The 16,071-nt window shown below is 44.3% G+C and overlaps 1 protein-coding gene across 2 annotated transcripts in view; it reads left to right on the forward strand.

The window, feature by feature from the left end:
• Window positions 1–8,382, forward strand: part of ACTL6B (actin like 6B) — an 11,982-nt gene extending 3,600 nt beyond the window's left edge. The window contains exons 2-14 of one of the 2 annotated variants that reach the window (XM_072399239.1): window positions 1,106–1,182; window positions 1,723–1,885; window positions 2,536–2,636; window positions 2,724–2,821; window positions 2,907–3,001; window positions 3,180–3,286; window positions 4,893–4,982; window positions 5,170–5,231; window positions 5,892–6,006; window positions 6,275–6,355; window positions 6,772–6,867; window positions 7,513–7,599; window positions 7,957–8,382. In XM_072399239.1, the coding sequence (XP_072255340.1) occupies window positions 1,106–1,182; window positions 1,723–1,885; window positions 2,536–2,636; window positions 2,724–2,821; window positions 2,907–3,001; window positions 3,180–3,286; window positions 4,893–4,982; window positions 5,170–5,231; window positions 5,892–6,006; window positions 6,275–6,355; window positions 6,772–6,867; window positions 7,513–7,599; window positions 7,957–8,037 (1,253 nt within the window). In that variant the 3' untranslated portion in view covers window positions 8,038–8,382. The remainder of the gene's footprint in view (window positions 1–1,105; window positions 1,183–1,722; window positions 1,886–2,535; window positions 2,637–2,723; window positions 2,822–2,906; window positions 3,002–3,179; window positions 3,287–4,892; window positions 4,983–5,169; window positions 5,232–5,891; window positions 6,007–6,274; window positions 6,356–6,771; window positions 6,868–7,512; window positions 7,600–7,956) is intronic. The other variant, XM_072399241.1, reaches the window with a different exon arrangement.
• The last annotated feature ends 7,689 nt before the right edge of the window (window positions 8,383–16,071 follow it).

The raw sequence follows: 16,071 nt of genomic DNA on the forward strand, positions 1-16,071 counted from the left end.
ACACACACTGCACCCCCTGTACAATATACACAACACACACTGCACCCCCTGTATAATATACACAACACACACTGCACCCCCTGTACAATATACACTGCACACATTAAAGCCCCTGTACAATATACATAACGCACACTGCACACCTTGTACAATATACACAACACACACTGCACCTTCTGTAAAATATACACTGCTCCCCCTTTATAATATGCACAACACACACTGCATCCACTGTACAATATACACAACACCCCCTATATAAAATACACAGCACACTGCACCCCCTGTACAATATACACAGCGCACACTGCACCCCCTGTACAGTATATACAACGCACACTGTCCCTCCTGTACAATTTACACAACCCACACTGCCCGCCCTGTATAATATACACAGCACATACTACACCCCCTGTATTAAATACACATCACACACTGCTCCCCTGTACAACATACACAACGCACACTGCACCCCCTGTATAATATACATCCCACACACTGCACCCCCTGTATATTATACACAGCGCACACTGCACCCCCTGAAGAATATACATAACGCACACTGCACCCCCTGTACAATATACACAGCACACAGTGCACCCCCTGTACAATATACACAACACACACTGCATCCCCTGTACAATTTACACAACGCACACTGCACCCCCTGTACAATATACACAATGCACACTGCACCCCCTGTACAATATACACAATGCACACTGCACCCCTGTACAATCTACACAATGCGCACTGCATCCCTTGTATAATATACACAACGCACACTGCAGCGTTTGTACAATATACCCCCTTTATATTATACATTGCACCCCCTATATAATATGCACAACACACCCTGCAAAATATACACAACACCCCCTATATAATAAACACCACACTGCACCCCGTGTACAACATACGCAACACACACTGCACCCCGTGTACAACATACGCAATGCACACTGCACCCCCTGTACAATATACACAACGCGCACTGCATCCTTTGTATAAAATACAGCTCACACACTGCATCCCCTGTACAGTTTACACAAAACACTGCCTTGTCTGTCCTCTGTATAGCAGGGATGTCTCTTCTGTCTTTTAGATGAAGTTGGTGCTCTGGTGTTCGATATTGGCTCATACTCCCTCCGGGCCGGCTATGCAGGTGAAGATTGCCCGAAGGTACCTACCTTTTATTCTGTATTACCCTCCACCCCATGCCACACACATCATCTTACATTTTGTGTGTTGGTGTCAGGGATAAAATATATCCTTCATTTGTGTTGTCACTGACCAGCTGAATGCTGAAAAATAAGGAATTAAGCCCCCTTTGTCTCCAGAAAAATGCCCCCCCCCCCATCCACTTCCCCATCATCTCTGCATTAATGTGAGGTTCAGGGAAAAACCCTGAATGTGGGTTCAGCGTCGCCATGTGTTCTGGTTCAGCTCGGCAACTCTAGCAAGTATCCTTCACCAATTGCACCAATTTCAAACCCTTGTTAGTCCTTATTCCCCTTACCCCCTTAGCTGTTCTTACCCTCCGTGATGCACAAAGTTCTTAGATGCTGGCTTCTCACAATGGGCATTAGAAGCTGCAGCAAGTCAGATGGCGCTCGCTTTATTTCTTGACAGGACAAAAATAAGCAAAATAAACTTCAGCTGCAATCATTTTTAATATTTTTTGTTAAAAGTAAACTCCAGTTTTTGTCTTCCCCCCTCCAGGCTGACTTCCCAACCACCCTGGGTGTCTTTTCACCGGATGAGTCCGTCTCGTCTGACCCTGAGAAGGAGCGCAAGCTGAGCCGGGTGTACTACATAGACACCACCTGCCTGCATGTGCCCCGCCCTCACACTGAAGTCACCTCTCCGCTGAAGAATGGAATGAGTGAGCCTGACGTGTCAACTCTCCACCAAACCATGTCTGTTCTGTAGCAGCTGTGTGCCCGCTCTGTGCCATCCTGTGCATGGCTGCCGTCATTACCCATAATCCTCCATTGTCATGGGTGAGACCATCTGCTGTGTGTTGGGTGTCACTGCCCAGGAGGGTGACAACATTTTTATGGGGCCACAAAAAACCAACCCAGTCACCAAGTTGGGTCATTTCTACTCCACTCGCCATCTGCCCCACTCAAAATGTACCATGAAGTCCACCTAACACACACCCCAATCACCATGTACCCCATTCACCATGTACCCTACTCTGTATTTACCCCACTACCTGGCTAACCATGGGCCTACTCATCATGTACCCTTTTTGGTATGTATCCCACTCAGTATGTACCCCCATACCCATAGACCTCATTCACCATGTATTACCCACTTGGAAGACCCTACTGTACATTTCCCATACGCATGCTCCATTCACTGTGTACACTTCTGGAGTATGATATGCTCACAATGTACCCCGTTCACTGTATTCCCAACTCAGCTTCACTCAATAACCCACTACTACCTAGACCGTTCACCCCCATGTACCCCAACATGGCACCCACCAGTCTCTTATCAAAGGCCAATGAAAATCTTGTATCTTGACAGTTGAAGATTGGGAGGCCTTTCAAGCGATTCTGGACCACACCTTCAACAAGCACCTGAAGTCTGACCCAGCCCTACACCCGGTTCTCATGTCAGAGGCACCGGTAAGTTTCACTGCTATTTCTATTGTCACCCTGCAGAGGAGGACAGATTAATTATGGGTCTCGTGTCTCCATCTTTGTATCTTTCAGTGGAATGCCAGAGCTAAGCGTGAGAAGCTCACCGAGTTGATGTTTGAACATTATAACATTCCTGCCTTCTTCCTGTGCAAGACGGCCGTCCTCACTGCGTATCCTTCACTTGCCAATTGGGGGGCAATTTTTTCAATCTGACCCCCTAAACAGATATTTTCCTTAGCCTCTTGCTTGCTAAAGATTTGCTAATGGGCGCTCTACAGGTTTGGTTCTAGACAGAGGGGCCACACACACCACTGCACTCCCGGTGCATGATGGGTACGTCCTACAGCAAGGTAAGTGACACAGGAAGACTTATTAGGGCTCACATGTCCCTAAATTTCATTAGGAAGGGGGGTAAACATTTTTTTTTACATATACAACTGCTATAAACATAGCGTATCGATGCAATCGATATCCAACAATAATAATTTGGCAATGTGTGTCTCCACTTATGCCGTGTCTATCCTGCAGGTATCGTTAAGTCGCCCCTGGCTGGTGATTTTATTACCATGCAATGCCGTGAATTATTCCAGGAGATGGGGGTGGAGATTATCCCGCCATACATGATCGCTTCAAAGGTAATCCCGTCCAGGGTCAAAAGATAGAGAGGGACAGAAGAGAATGGAAGAAGTGAGAGATACAGGAAAGGGAACAAGTAGAGGGAGAAGGGAGAGAGAGGAAATAGGAGGAGAGGGGAGAGAGAGAGATAGGGGGACAGGGCTAGAGGGGGGATAGGGAGGGAAGAGATTAGGGAGAAGGAGAGCGGAGACAGGGACAGAGGAGAAAGGAAGAGGGAGGGATCCATTGGATAGAGAAAGTAAATAGGGAGAGAAAAAGAGAGAAGGGAAGGGAGAAAGTGAGTGGGGAGTGAAAGACAAAAAGAGGAGAGGAGAGGGGAGCGGGGTAGAGAAAGGGAGACGGGAGGATTGGTATTGTTAAGTCGCCCCGGCTGGTGATTTTATTACCATGCAATGCTGTAAATTATTCCCTTAGATGGGGTGGGCCATACATGATCGCATACAAGGTAATCATGTCCGGGTTCCAGGAGAAAAAAGAAGAGAAAGAAAAACGTAAGAGATACAGCAGAGAGAACAAGTAGAGGGGAGAGAGGAAAGTAGGAGGAAAGGGATAGAGGGGAGAGAGAGATAGAGGGGACAGGGCTAGAGGGGGGTAGAAAGGAAAAGACAGAAGAGAGAGAGGAGAAAAGGAGAAGGAAGGGAAGCGTAAGATAAAGAGAGGAAATAGGGAGGGAAAAAGAGAGCGTATAGGAGAGTTAGAGAGAGACGGGAAGGGACTGAGATAGTGGTGATGGTGGAGTAAATGACATAAAGAGATAGAAAAGCGAGAGGGGAACAGGGGTAGAGAAAGTGAGATGGGAGAAGGCAAGGCACCCCTGGCTGGTGATTGTTTTTTTTTACCATGCATTGCCATAAATTATCCCATTAGAAAGGGGTAGAGATTATCCCGCCATACAAGATCGCATGAAAGATAATAGTGTTTGGGCTCCGTGCAGCCACACATGATTTGAGGAGGTCACAGAGCCCAAAATATATCAGGGGTGTATAACAAAATAAGTTTGTTATAAGCCCCCTTCTAAAATTATTATTGGATAGGAAAAAAAAAACCCTGAACCCTATGCCCAGAAAACTCATAATCCATGGTCACATGACACTGGGTCCTCTATCTTCGATCCCCTCCCCTGCAGAGTGGTGGTGGGGTCCTTCTTTGGGTGTGCACATCATTGCCTGGGTTATGTGGACCCTTCCTATTGGCTGTCCATGGCGGGGTCCTCTCAGGCTGCCCAACATCATGACATCACTAAAAGGTGATTGGTTGGTGTGGCCATAGACCATGGCATTGGATCCACTGGCTACTGCTCTCAATAGGGGTGCTGGGGATGGGCACAGATGATATAAAAGGGTTTTAGGATACATTTTAATTTTAGTAAGTGCTAAATGGGTGACAAGGTGATGGGGGTGCCAGAGGAAGAAAGCTGTCCTGAGATGGGTTTAAAGTCTATGCTGGGATTGGTCACACTCAGAAAGTAGACTAATACAGAGAAATAATAAAAGTAGCATAACTCCAAGGAATAAAGCAACACAAAACACATCAACTTCATAAAATCCTCTTTGCATTGAGGTTCTGATAGGGGTACTGCATCCTCTTGTTTTATGTTCCCTCCAGGAACCGGTACGGGAAGGTTCACCCCCGAACTGGAGGAAGAAAGACAAGCTCCCAGCCGTCACTAAATCCTGGCAGAATTACATGAGCAATGTGAGTGTTCGGAACATAGGGGTCCAGCTATGCATGCACAAAGTGCCCGAATGAGGTTTTCCAGGTTCCATGCTGAAAATGCAAAAGTGCACTGGACTTATTGTAAAAATGGAAGTTCTACATATAAATTGTCAGTTTGCAGTCCCAGAATTGGCATATGACAAGTAATTCTCTCCATCTCCACCAGGAGGTCATCCAGGATTTCCAGGCCTCCGTTCTACAAGTCTCCGACTCGCCCTATGATGAGCAGTAAGTATGAAATTGCTGGATAGGAAACAAATGTAACACATACAGGCTCTTCACATTGAAATTGTCTTTATTAATTGACAAATAAAACAATCAGCCAATACAGGAACCCCCCTGACTGGTAAGGGGATCACATTGATAAGCTACTCGGACGAGGGCCAGATTGTAATGCCGGAATGATGGGGTCAAAGCACCTCCAAAATGACATGAGGCGTCTCCGGGATCCTGTGAATAGTATCTTCCAGAAGCGGTGAACTGGCATTTAAGTCATGAGCACCCTGGGTTCAATGCTCCGTGTGCAGGGAGAGCCTGAATTGGGCATCTAAGAGATCAGAAGCAATGGAAGATTGACCCATGGCTGCGTATGCCATTTACATGGCAGCAGGATGCCCTATGGGGAAATAGTGGGCCTGTGGAGGAAAGGAAGCAAGGTGCATTACGGGAAGAAAGGAGACCAGCAAAGGCAGCATCACAAGATCTGCTGCCATTGTCCTGGTGCCGGATACCACAGGACACCATCAAAGGTCCATGCCCAGTTGGGTCAGACGGGGGGAGCCCTGCACAGTATCGGCCCAGGGGGGGTTTATATTTCATCTTTACTAAAGATATAAAAGTGTGGTTATACACTGTAGCATGCGGACTGATATTTTCCTTTCTGCGTAGGGTGGCTGCTCAGATGCCCACCGTCCATTATGAGATGCCTAACGGCTACAACACAGACTATGGCGCTGAGAGACTGCGAATACCCGAGGGGCTCTTTGACCCATCCAACGTGAAGGTGACACCCTTCTCCAGTTCTTCGTGTCCTGCTTGCTTATTGTAGTTAGACTCATCCACACATTCTGTGCCACAATTCATGGCCCTCCTAGTATAGGGAGTACCAAGCGATGGAAGAAGTGGCGAGCTGTACACATATGTGATGACATTTACTTTTATAGTGAACACATCTACATTGGGTCCAAAAGCCACCTGTTCACAGCTGCAATGCATGTAAAAAAAAGTGATGTCCTGTAGGGGGTGCTATGTAAATTCCCTTCTCTTTTCAGGGTCTTTCTGGTAACACCATGTTGGGGGTGGGTCACGTGGTGACCAGCAGTATCGGGATGTGTGACATCGACATAAGACCGGTGAGTGGCCCTAACTGCAGATTCTATCCCATCTGCCTTTTCATAGCATGATGGCCTCCACTATTTCTTCTTCTCTTTGCTTATTGTAAAATGACTTTGTGTTTAACTCTTTTTCCTATATATACCCCCTATAGACCAGATAATGGCTAAGGGGAAAATGGGAGGAAGGAGTTACTTTGTGCTGATCAAGGTTCAGTAAGGGCTAATAGGGAGTTACCTAGAAATATATTTTGCTTTTTGTTCATTTTAAATTTCTATTTTTTATGTGTAACATTCCTTTAACTTATACCACATGCAGATGAAAGGTCAGGCTTTGGTATACATATGAATGGAATAGTGAATACAATGTAACAACTCCTGGTGGTTATTGTATTGTGTTCACCTGCAATATGAATCTCTTTGTTGTGTCTCGGCAGGGTCTGTATGGTAGTGTCATTGTTACTGGCGGTAATACGCTCCTCCAGGGATTTAATGACAGACTGAACCGCGAGTTGTCACAGAAGACTCCACCGGTAAGGGGCCAGTGATTGCCATTTCCCAAAAATACCCACAGTGTGATGACCGCAGAGAGATATGTCAGTATTGTCCTTCTCATACCTAACACTTCTCCAGCCGACAATCAAGAAACATTGCTCCTGATTTATGCCATAGCCAATAAGAGGGCAGCTCTCCCGATTGGCACTACATAGGTGGGTGCCGATCTTATAAGACTTTGTGTTCCTGTCACCCCTGAACTCGTGTGCCCCCTGAAATCCTGTGACCCCTGAGATCCTTTGCCCCCTGAACTCCTGTGACCCCTGAGATCCTGTCCCTCTTGAACTCTAGATCCCCCAAAACTCTTGTGACCCCGTCAGTCCCAGTATTCTTGATTTTCTGTCACCTTGGATCAGCTCGTTCCTAGTTCCGATATTGTCTGCCATGTCTGTAGATTTCTGTACCATTACCCTCACCATCTTCAGCCTGGCAGTCACCACTGTAACCATCATTGCTTGTGTTCTGGTGGGTGAGCGTAGACTGCTTAACAGTTCTTTAAGGGGTAAATAAATGTGCCTGTAGTTCAGCAGATTCATCCAATTACCATTCAGAAAATAATCAGGACTATGTTTATAATTCATAAATTAACACCTCCCCTTTGTGACATTTCTCCTCCCCCGCAGAGCATGCGCCTCAAACTCATCGCCAGCAACAGTTCCATCGAGCGCCGCTTCAGCTCATGGATTGGAGGCTCCATACTCGCCTCTCTGGTAGGTAAAATCTTTCCTTAACCAGAGGGCCTTCCTGACTAGGAGGCTAACATTTTATATATCAGTCACACTGAGCTGCTCGGTAAGAAGGAGGTGCTACTACGATACAAAACATATCTGTATATCTAATCTTGAGCTATTGGATTCTATAAACCAACGAGTGTATGGAAACATGTAAGTGAGCATCAAAAGTGCCATCTGCTGGCCAATATAGAGAATGTTTAATTATTGGTATGCAATGGTCCTCATCTAAATGAATTTATTTTTGGTGCTTTTAAATTTTAACTGTAGGGGTTCTCCTCTCTCTGTGGTTTATTGCACCCACTTTTTATCTCTTATCGATGTGTCCTTTTACAGGGCACTTTCCAGCAGATGTGGATCTCCAAACAGGAATATGAAGAGGGAGGAAAGCAATGTGTGGAGCGCAAATGCCCCTGAACCAGCAATCCGTCAACGCTGCACTTCTCACAACTCCACTTTGCCACGTCCTGGAAGTCCATACACTCCCATTATACACAGCAAATCACATTGCAGCACGAGATAAAGAAATAAAGGAGAACCCTGCCAAGCACTCTTGGGGCCCCATATGTTTCCATTATTACATCGTTGCTCCTTCACACTGAGGAGCATTGCAGACATTTAAATTTCAGCTACCATATCAAAACCTGGCACGTCTGTATCTGGGGAAAAAAAAGTCACGTTACCTAAATGGACCTTCATTTGAGGGGAATGTAATATGCCCAATGGTCAATAAAGATTTGCAAATCTCATTGGTCCCAATAACCGGGTGCTGTGCTTTGCTTTATTCATTGGGGCTACTGAATTTTGTTCCATTGGGGTGTGATGGCAAGAGGAGGGGCAGTTAAGGGGTGGGAACTTTGATGGATTCGCTGGGAGGCTTTCCAATGGCATCATAACTGAAGCTGTCAATAAAAAAACCAGAGGGGTGCATGAAGCAACCATATATATATACACATAGTGCGTCACCCAATTCCTAATTCCCAATGAGGCTCTTGGGATGTCCTAAGCTAATGTTACCATAAATAAAGTTACCAAAGCAAAGTGCATCCAAGAAAACTTCAATCATTCATCTGGTGATAGACCACAATAACTAACGCGTTTCGGGTTCTCAAACCATCTCCTTTCATCAGAGCCACACAGATACAGATCTGAACATGGAATGTGGTTATGTTTGATCGTATTGTAATTTTTTAAACTCATTATCATACACAGCCATTTATTTGTATCCTTGTAGCCCTGATGAAGCAGGAGTGTGGAGAACCCCTGAAATGCGTTAGCGTTAGATGTTGTACTCGATCTGTTGAGGAATAAATTAGGTTTTCTCTGATTTGTTTTGGTCTGGTGCTCAATATGTTGTTTCTATAATCGAGGCCTAATCAGGAAAGGTCTATACTTCCATCTTTGTAAGCCTTGATAAAGGTGGGGGGGGGGGGGGGTGAGAACCCCAAAACATGTCAGATGTTGTACTTGACCAGTTGAATGAAAAAAGTTTTCTCTGACTTGTTTTGGTCTGGCGCTCTATACGTGGTTTCTATAATCGAGGCTTCCAATTCAGGAAAGGTTTATACTTGCATCTTTGCCCTGATGAAGGGGGGGGGGGTGAAGAACCTCTGAAACGTGTCAGATGTTTACAGGTTCACTTACCTGAAGTATATACCTCCAGCTAATGTGCTGGAGGTGCCAAATCAAAGTCACCATGATAGACCTCCTTCTGAAGAAGTGCTCCTCAACCAGGGCTCCTACAGATGTTTCTAGGGGTTCCGTGGGCAGTTTGTGCATCTCAGGTCAGACTAAGTGACACCAATGATCTTTTTGACTATCTGACATTCTTCCCACTGACCACCACACTAATATACTGTGATCCTGGGGATATAGTCGGTCACCACACACAGGTGTCTTTCAGCAGATAATTAGAAAGGACTCCGTGTACCCCAGGGTGTCTCTGGCACAGGCAGGGGGTAGTAGATGTGGCCAGGCAGACGGTCGCCTCTCTCCGTATTGATTGTCTCCTCTTTATTTATATTATTACGAAATCCTCCCAAGTTTGGGAAATGAATGCGGACTTTGCTTTATTTGTACGAAGCCGCAGAGGAGACAACGAATGTTGAGGACAGTGCAGGACAGGTGAGAGCTGCAACTACAGCTATGGGTGACAGGGGTGTATTTTATCGGGTGCCAGGCACCCTCTAATGGGTCAGTTCACCCATTTTAGTTACAAGGGTGCACCCTGACCACAATTCCTGGATCTACTCCTGTGTACCTGAGAGTTCTGGGAATTAACCTTAATGTGACAGCAGGTGTATGTTATGGGGTGCAGGGGTCAGGATTAAGGGCTCAGTCGACCAATAATTTTGTTAAAATGGGAGCCCCCCGACCGTCACTATTGGTCTGACCCCAGCACTGCCACAATTCCTGGATTTACTCCTGGCCACCCGAGAGTTCCAGGTATTCCCACTCATCTTTGTCTGAACTCCTGCCACATAATGGGCACAGCAGGGGTACAGACACGAGGACTCATCACAGGGAGGGTGAGAACCCCTCATAATGGACACACCAGGGGTACAAATCTAGGAACTCAGCACAAGGAAAGGGGGGCCCCTTTATATTGGGCACAGCAAGGGTACAGACCCAGGAATAATGCTAACCCTTTATAATGGGCACAGCAGGGGTAAGGACCCGAGGACTCAGCACAAGGATGGCAAGAATCCTTTATAATGGGCAGAGCAGGGATACAGACCCTGAAAGTCAGCACAAGGATGGCAAGAACTCTTTATAATGGGCACATCAGGGGTAAGGACCACGGGACACAGCACAGAGATGGCAAGAACCCTTTATAATGGGCACAGGTGTACCTACCTTACATGATTTTATTAAACTTTCCTTCCATGTCTCCGCTTTTGGACAATATTTGAAAAAAGTCAAAATCAAGCAAAATTCAATGCAGATAGCTCAATGATCTCTATCCAGGGACCCCAATACATTATAACACTCCTGATACTACACTCATTCTCTATATTTGTCATCTTTGATAGATCTATTGGGTCATAAAAAAGTCCAGATGATTACTGGCAAATAATACGATCCGATACACAAATTTACATGTTTACAATTAGTTGTGTGTTAAAGGGGCTTTGGGGCCCTCGTTTGTTTTTATAAATTGTCATGGACATGTGGAGGGACTTTTATAGAGTTATTTTTTGGTTGTTTTTGCATAACCTTCTTCTTGCAGCATTTTATATTTTCAGAATTTTGAGGAAGAACAATAAAAAAAATAAACAATGTTACTTTCTAGATTATTGAATTGTCCTTCTTCAAAAAAAGGGGGGATGGGGGTGTTAGGAGAATATCTGGCCACGACGTCGTGCTGTGTGCCATCACAATATAAACACTGTTTGTTCTGTCCTGAGATGTCATTTGCAGCAGCCCCTGCTTCCCTTTAGCTGTGCAGCCTGATGGATTTATGGCATCCCCGGCTTCCATTGTTAGGCTGTGAGGGGATCCCAGAGGCTGATCAGCTCCTGACTCTGCATTGCCATTGGCTGCTTGGACTTTATAATGCTTCCAGCCTGTTACAGCGTCTTACCTATGTTAGAGTGATTCTCAGTATTTCTCTGTTTCTGACCTTTGCCTGTTTCCGGTATTCTGTTTGAACTCTGCCTTTGCTTGTGACCCCGACTCTGCTTGTGCCTTTTCCTTTGTACCCCGCTTGGAGGACTGATCTCCTGTGTTTTGACTTCAGGTTGTTCCTGGGTAATTTCTGTACTGTGTATCTGTGGGCTCCTGGTCGGCCGCCGGCCCATCCCCAGACACCATACCTTGCACACCTGGGGGCAACCTGTGTCCGAGGCTGAGCGGGGGCTGCTATAGGTGAAGACTGCGGCTATGGTGTCTGGGGAATACTGGTATTGAGCAGGCCTTACCGGGGGTTCCAGTTTGGGGGGATTCTGAGCATCACTGTAATCAGCTAAAGTAAAACTGATGAGAAAATAATTTATATCAGAAGAATAAAATCCGAGTGACGGAAGATGATGATTGCGTGAAGGGGGAGAGGATAGGTTTGTGTACGACATAATTATTCCTAGCTATAGGGTGATATGATACGGCAAATCCTAATCAGCATCAGACACCCGTGTATGTGGGACAGAGGCCAGATCACACCCCACACCCCGTACACAGCGCAGGATAAAAATACTACTCCATCTACTATAACCATATAATGTATAATAATCCTTGGACTCTGCACAGTACCACTTCTCTTGTCCTGTACCCCGGGTGTAATTCTCAGTATCTGTCCTTAGTCAGGTGGGATGGGGCTGTTGGTTAACAGCCATTTTCAGGTCTCTCCAGGGATGTCAGGGTTGTGACTAGGCCACTCTGGGACATTCACTATCCCTAAACACTTTTATGTTGTCTTGGCTTTGAATCATTGTCATGTTGGAAGGTCAACACTGAGCACCAACGATCCGGTTTTCATTGAGGACATTGCTGTACTTTGCTCCATTCAGCTTTCCCCCAACCCTGACCAGTCTCCCAGTCCCTGCTGCTGATAACACTGCCACAGAATGATGCTGTCACCCTCATGCTTCACGGTTGGGATAGTTTTGGGCAGGTGATGGGCTGGGCTTGGTGTACTCCAGGCAAAACCTTTAGAATTGAGGCCAAACAATTCAATCTGCATTTCACCAGACCACAGAATCTTGTTCAGCTCAGTCTGGGATTCCTTCAGGTGCTTTTTTTTTGGAAATTCCAAACAGCTTTCATGTGTTTTGCCCTGAGAATAGGCTTCCTTCACCAATCTGTCATAAATCCCAGATCAGTGGAGGGCTGCACTTCTTGTTGTACTTCTGAAACTTAATCCCATCTCCACATCGGATCTTTGAAGACCATCAAGTTCTTGGTCACTTCCCCCTCCATTGCTCACTTTGGTCAGGCGACCAGCTCTTGGAAGAGCCAAACGTCTTCCATCTGAAAATTTTGGAGGTCACTGTGCAACAGAAATGTATTTGCAGCCATCCCCATATCTGTAACAATCCGGTCTCTGAACTCTGCAGGACATTCCTGTGAGCTCATGGCTTGGTTTCTGCTCTGATTGTCAGCTATGAGGCCTTCTATAGAGAGGTGGAGCTTTCCCAAATTATGTCCAATGAATTCGACACAGGGGAGCACCAATCAATTTACCACAGTGAGGCGCCAATCAATTTAATATATGGGGGCATTGATCAATTTACCACAGGTGGATCCCAATCATTCTACCACAGGTGAAACCCAAACAAGGGGCAGAAACATCTCGAGATCGAGGGAAATTTGCAGCACCTAAGCTAAATTTCACTCCCAGTCCACTCCTTTCACAACATCTGTAAAAAAAAGAATTGTATTGAAATCTTGAAATTGATTTGGCATTCAAACTTTCATAGACTTGGCAGACAACTTCCCAAATCTCGGAGTGGAATGGCCCTTCCAGAGCAGGTTCTCAGATCCAGTTGTTGTTCATGTAGACTGCTAGGTGTTGGTGCAAAGATAAATCTATTAAATAATGGCTGGCACTGGAAGCTGACCAATCTCTACAAGTGCTAAGTCGGCCCCAGATAGTGAGCTGGTATCTCTTCCCAAATATTCCCGAACTGGGACAGCCCCCAAGGTTGTGTAATGTATTTTGACATGTTAAGCAAACAATTGAAAAAAAGAATACAATGATTGGTTTAAATATTTTGGTGCCTTGAAAGTCCCTTTGGTTTACTTGTTATACATTGTAGTTTATTTTGGGATGTGGCACTATACCTATATCATTTGCCAACCCCCAAAGTAGCTTTATTGGACCTTCTCCCCACTGGAACAGCTGTGTAATGCGCCTGGTGTACCGACGTCTGAAAACTTTGCTTGCCCAGAAATATAATCTTCACAAGACTTTTTCTGAACAGAGCTGACCTCCTCTAGTCCATAAGGTCATAATAATAGGTGAATAGGTCATGAAGCCTCAATTAGCAACAAATACCAAGAACTATCCAATCACAGATAGAAGCCCATCAGTTCTATCCAAGATACATCCCCATGCCTCTCCTATTTGTTGGACATCCCACGAGGAACCAGGGAATCTTTTTCACACTTTCTGAGCTGCTCGATTCAATGTTTTTGGTTGGAAGTTTCTGACATCAATTTTAAACATCTAGGACCACATCAATTATCCAATAAAGACCAGGAGAGATGCTACAAGATAATTAGTAGATGGTATAGATGCCCAATGGAAATTCATAAATCGGGAACTCTTGCCCAACTATTATAACTTTGTGGGATAAAATATTTCATATTTACAATCATATTATGGGGACGGATGTCCAACTGCACCCGACCATTACAATACTGGCTATGTTACCTGACTCCTATAAAAATATAGAGAGAGGTCTTCTTCGACATTTCATCATAGCAGGTCAGAGAATAATAGCTAGATATTGGGGTTCTACCACAACTCCCCCTAGCTGAATAGATGTGTGAAATGTCGAGGTTCAAGCTATGGAATATCAAATATTGTGGGATATGCATAGATTCAAGGATAATATGTATGTCATGGGACTCTTGTAATTATTATAATAACTCTACAGAAATCCAAACATACCTGGGCTGATGTAGATATCAGATGTAAACCACAACAGAATGTATATATGTGGAAGTGTACTTACCTGTAAGTTTTTTTATATCAACTTAATAGCTGTATATTGTGATAACCCCCCCATATTTCCCTTTATTTCCGGATTGTTTTACTCTCTTCATCCTTTCATCTCATCCTCTTTATTTTCTTTTATGTTTCATGTTATGTGGCTATAATTTTGTTCATAACTCAATAAAAACTTAATATACATAAACATCTAGGACCAACCTGAACTCTCTGAAATGTTCAAGAAACCCTACCAATGTTACCTAATACAACACTTGTTAAATGTGGCCAACGCTTGTGTACTTACTATGTGGAAACAACCCCCCCCCATTAAGGTAGTTGGTTCATCTGGGTGAATGATATTAAATGCATGGAGGTTCTAAAATGTGAATATGACAAATAAAATCCAAAAGATTCACATCATTTTTTTTTTGTTTTTTTTAATGTATTTTTAATACATGGCAATGAATAGTTTGTAGATATTTATTGTTAAATCTACTACAATAAGTCTCTGTGTTCCTGAGGAAGCAAATCCATTGATCCGCGAAACACGTAGAACAGACTGCTTGGAAATATATTTTGGTAAACGTAAAACAGATGTGAATCTTATGGATTTTAATTGTCATAAATGAATGCATTTTATTGAATGCTTATTATACCCATTATGTAGAATCAAGACTAAAAAGTCCCAAAAATATATTTTTAGTTTGATTTGATGCTTTTCAGTGATAGGGATGTGGCATAAGTTGATTTTCTACCATAGGGCAATATGAATTAGCAAATGCATAGAGGAACTGACATCTTATCAGGATCATTCCTCGGAGGGCTTTGTTACATTCAGTTTTCCTCCTGGTGTTGTGCGTGAAGCAGTAACTGATCCGCATTTTGCTTCTGATTCTGCTTCCTCTGCGTGTCGGTGGACCTGGAGGACTTTATCTTTCTTACCCCCTTTTTTCAACCTAACTCTATTTCATTGCATTGCATTTCATTTACCATCAATCATCTTTGGTTTTTATGTTATTCACCTTGTAATGCTGTTTCTGTATAAGTTTTATTGGCACTTTGTTTGCAAACAAAAATGAGAAAGAAAAGACCATGAAGAATGTCCCAGATCACTTTACTGCACAGCAGCGTCCATCCAGCACAATTATCCAACTTCTGTGCAGTGTGAGGGTCATCAATTAACTCTGCAACACTTACAAAGTGCCAAAACCCCCAAATAGACCCGGAAGAATCCAATGATCCTCCAACACCAGCCCTGTGACAGATAAACACTATGTATCTGGTCTAATTTCTAAGAAATAACTTATCAGCCGCACAAACAGCCCTCCACACCTCTTCGGCTGCCTCTTCAGCTAATATGCTGATCCAGCAAATTCCCAGAATCACAAAACTTAAGTTGGAAGGTTTTGTGAGGTCGGAAAGAAATATTTGACTTTAGGAAATATGGTTACCTGAGCAAAACTAACAAATTATTGGTGTATTCCCGGTATTATTATATGTGGAGTTGTGTTCATTATCGGGGTATACAATGCATACACAATTTTATTTCTATGTAGGATTGGAAAATGGAGGTAACTATAGATAAGTGTTTTAGCTGGGTAAAAATATATTTGAGGAAGGTAATACTTTAAATCAGTGGTCCTTCTCCTGAAACCGCTGGGGGTGCACTGGCCAGAGCCATGGACCACCAAAATTTTCCCAGTTGGCCACCGCTGCTCTAAATGTTCTGGAACTAAATAGATAATTGAAAACAATTGCCCCCCTAAAAATTTTACTCTCGTTTTGGGCAATAATACTTT

This window comes from Pyxicephalus adspersus, chromosome 2 (assembly GCF_032062135.1).
Source record: "Pyxicephalus adspersus chromosome 2, UCB_Pads_2.0, whole genome shotgun sequence".
Lineage (NCBI taxonomy): Eukaryota > Metazoa > Chordata > Amphibia > Anura > Pyxicephalidae > Pyxicephalus > Pyxicephalus adspersus.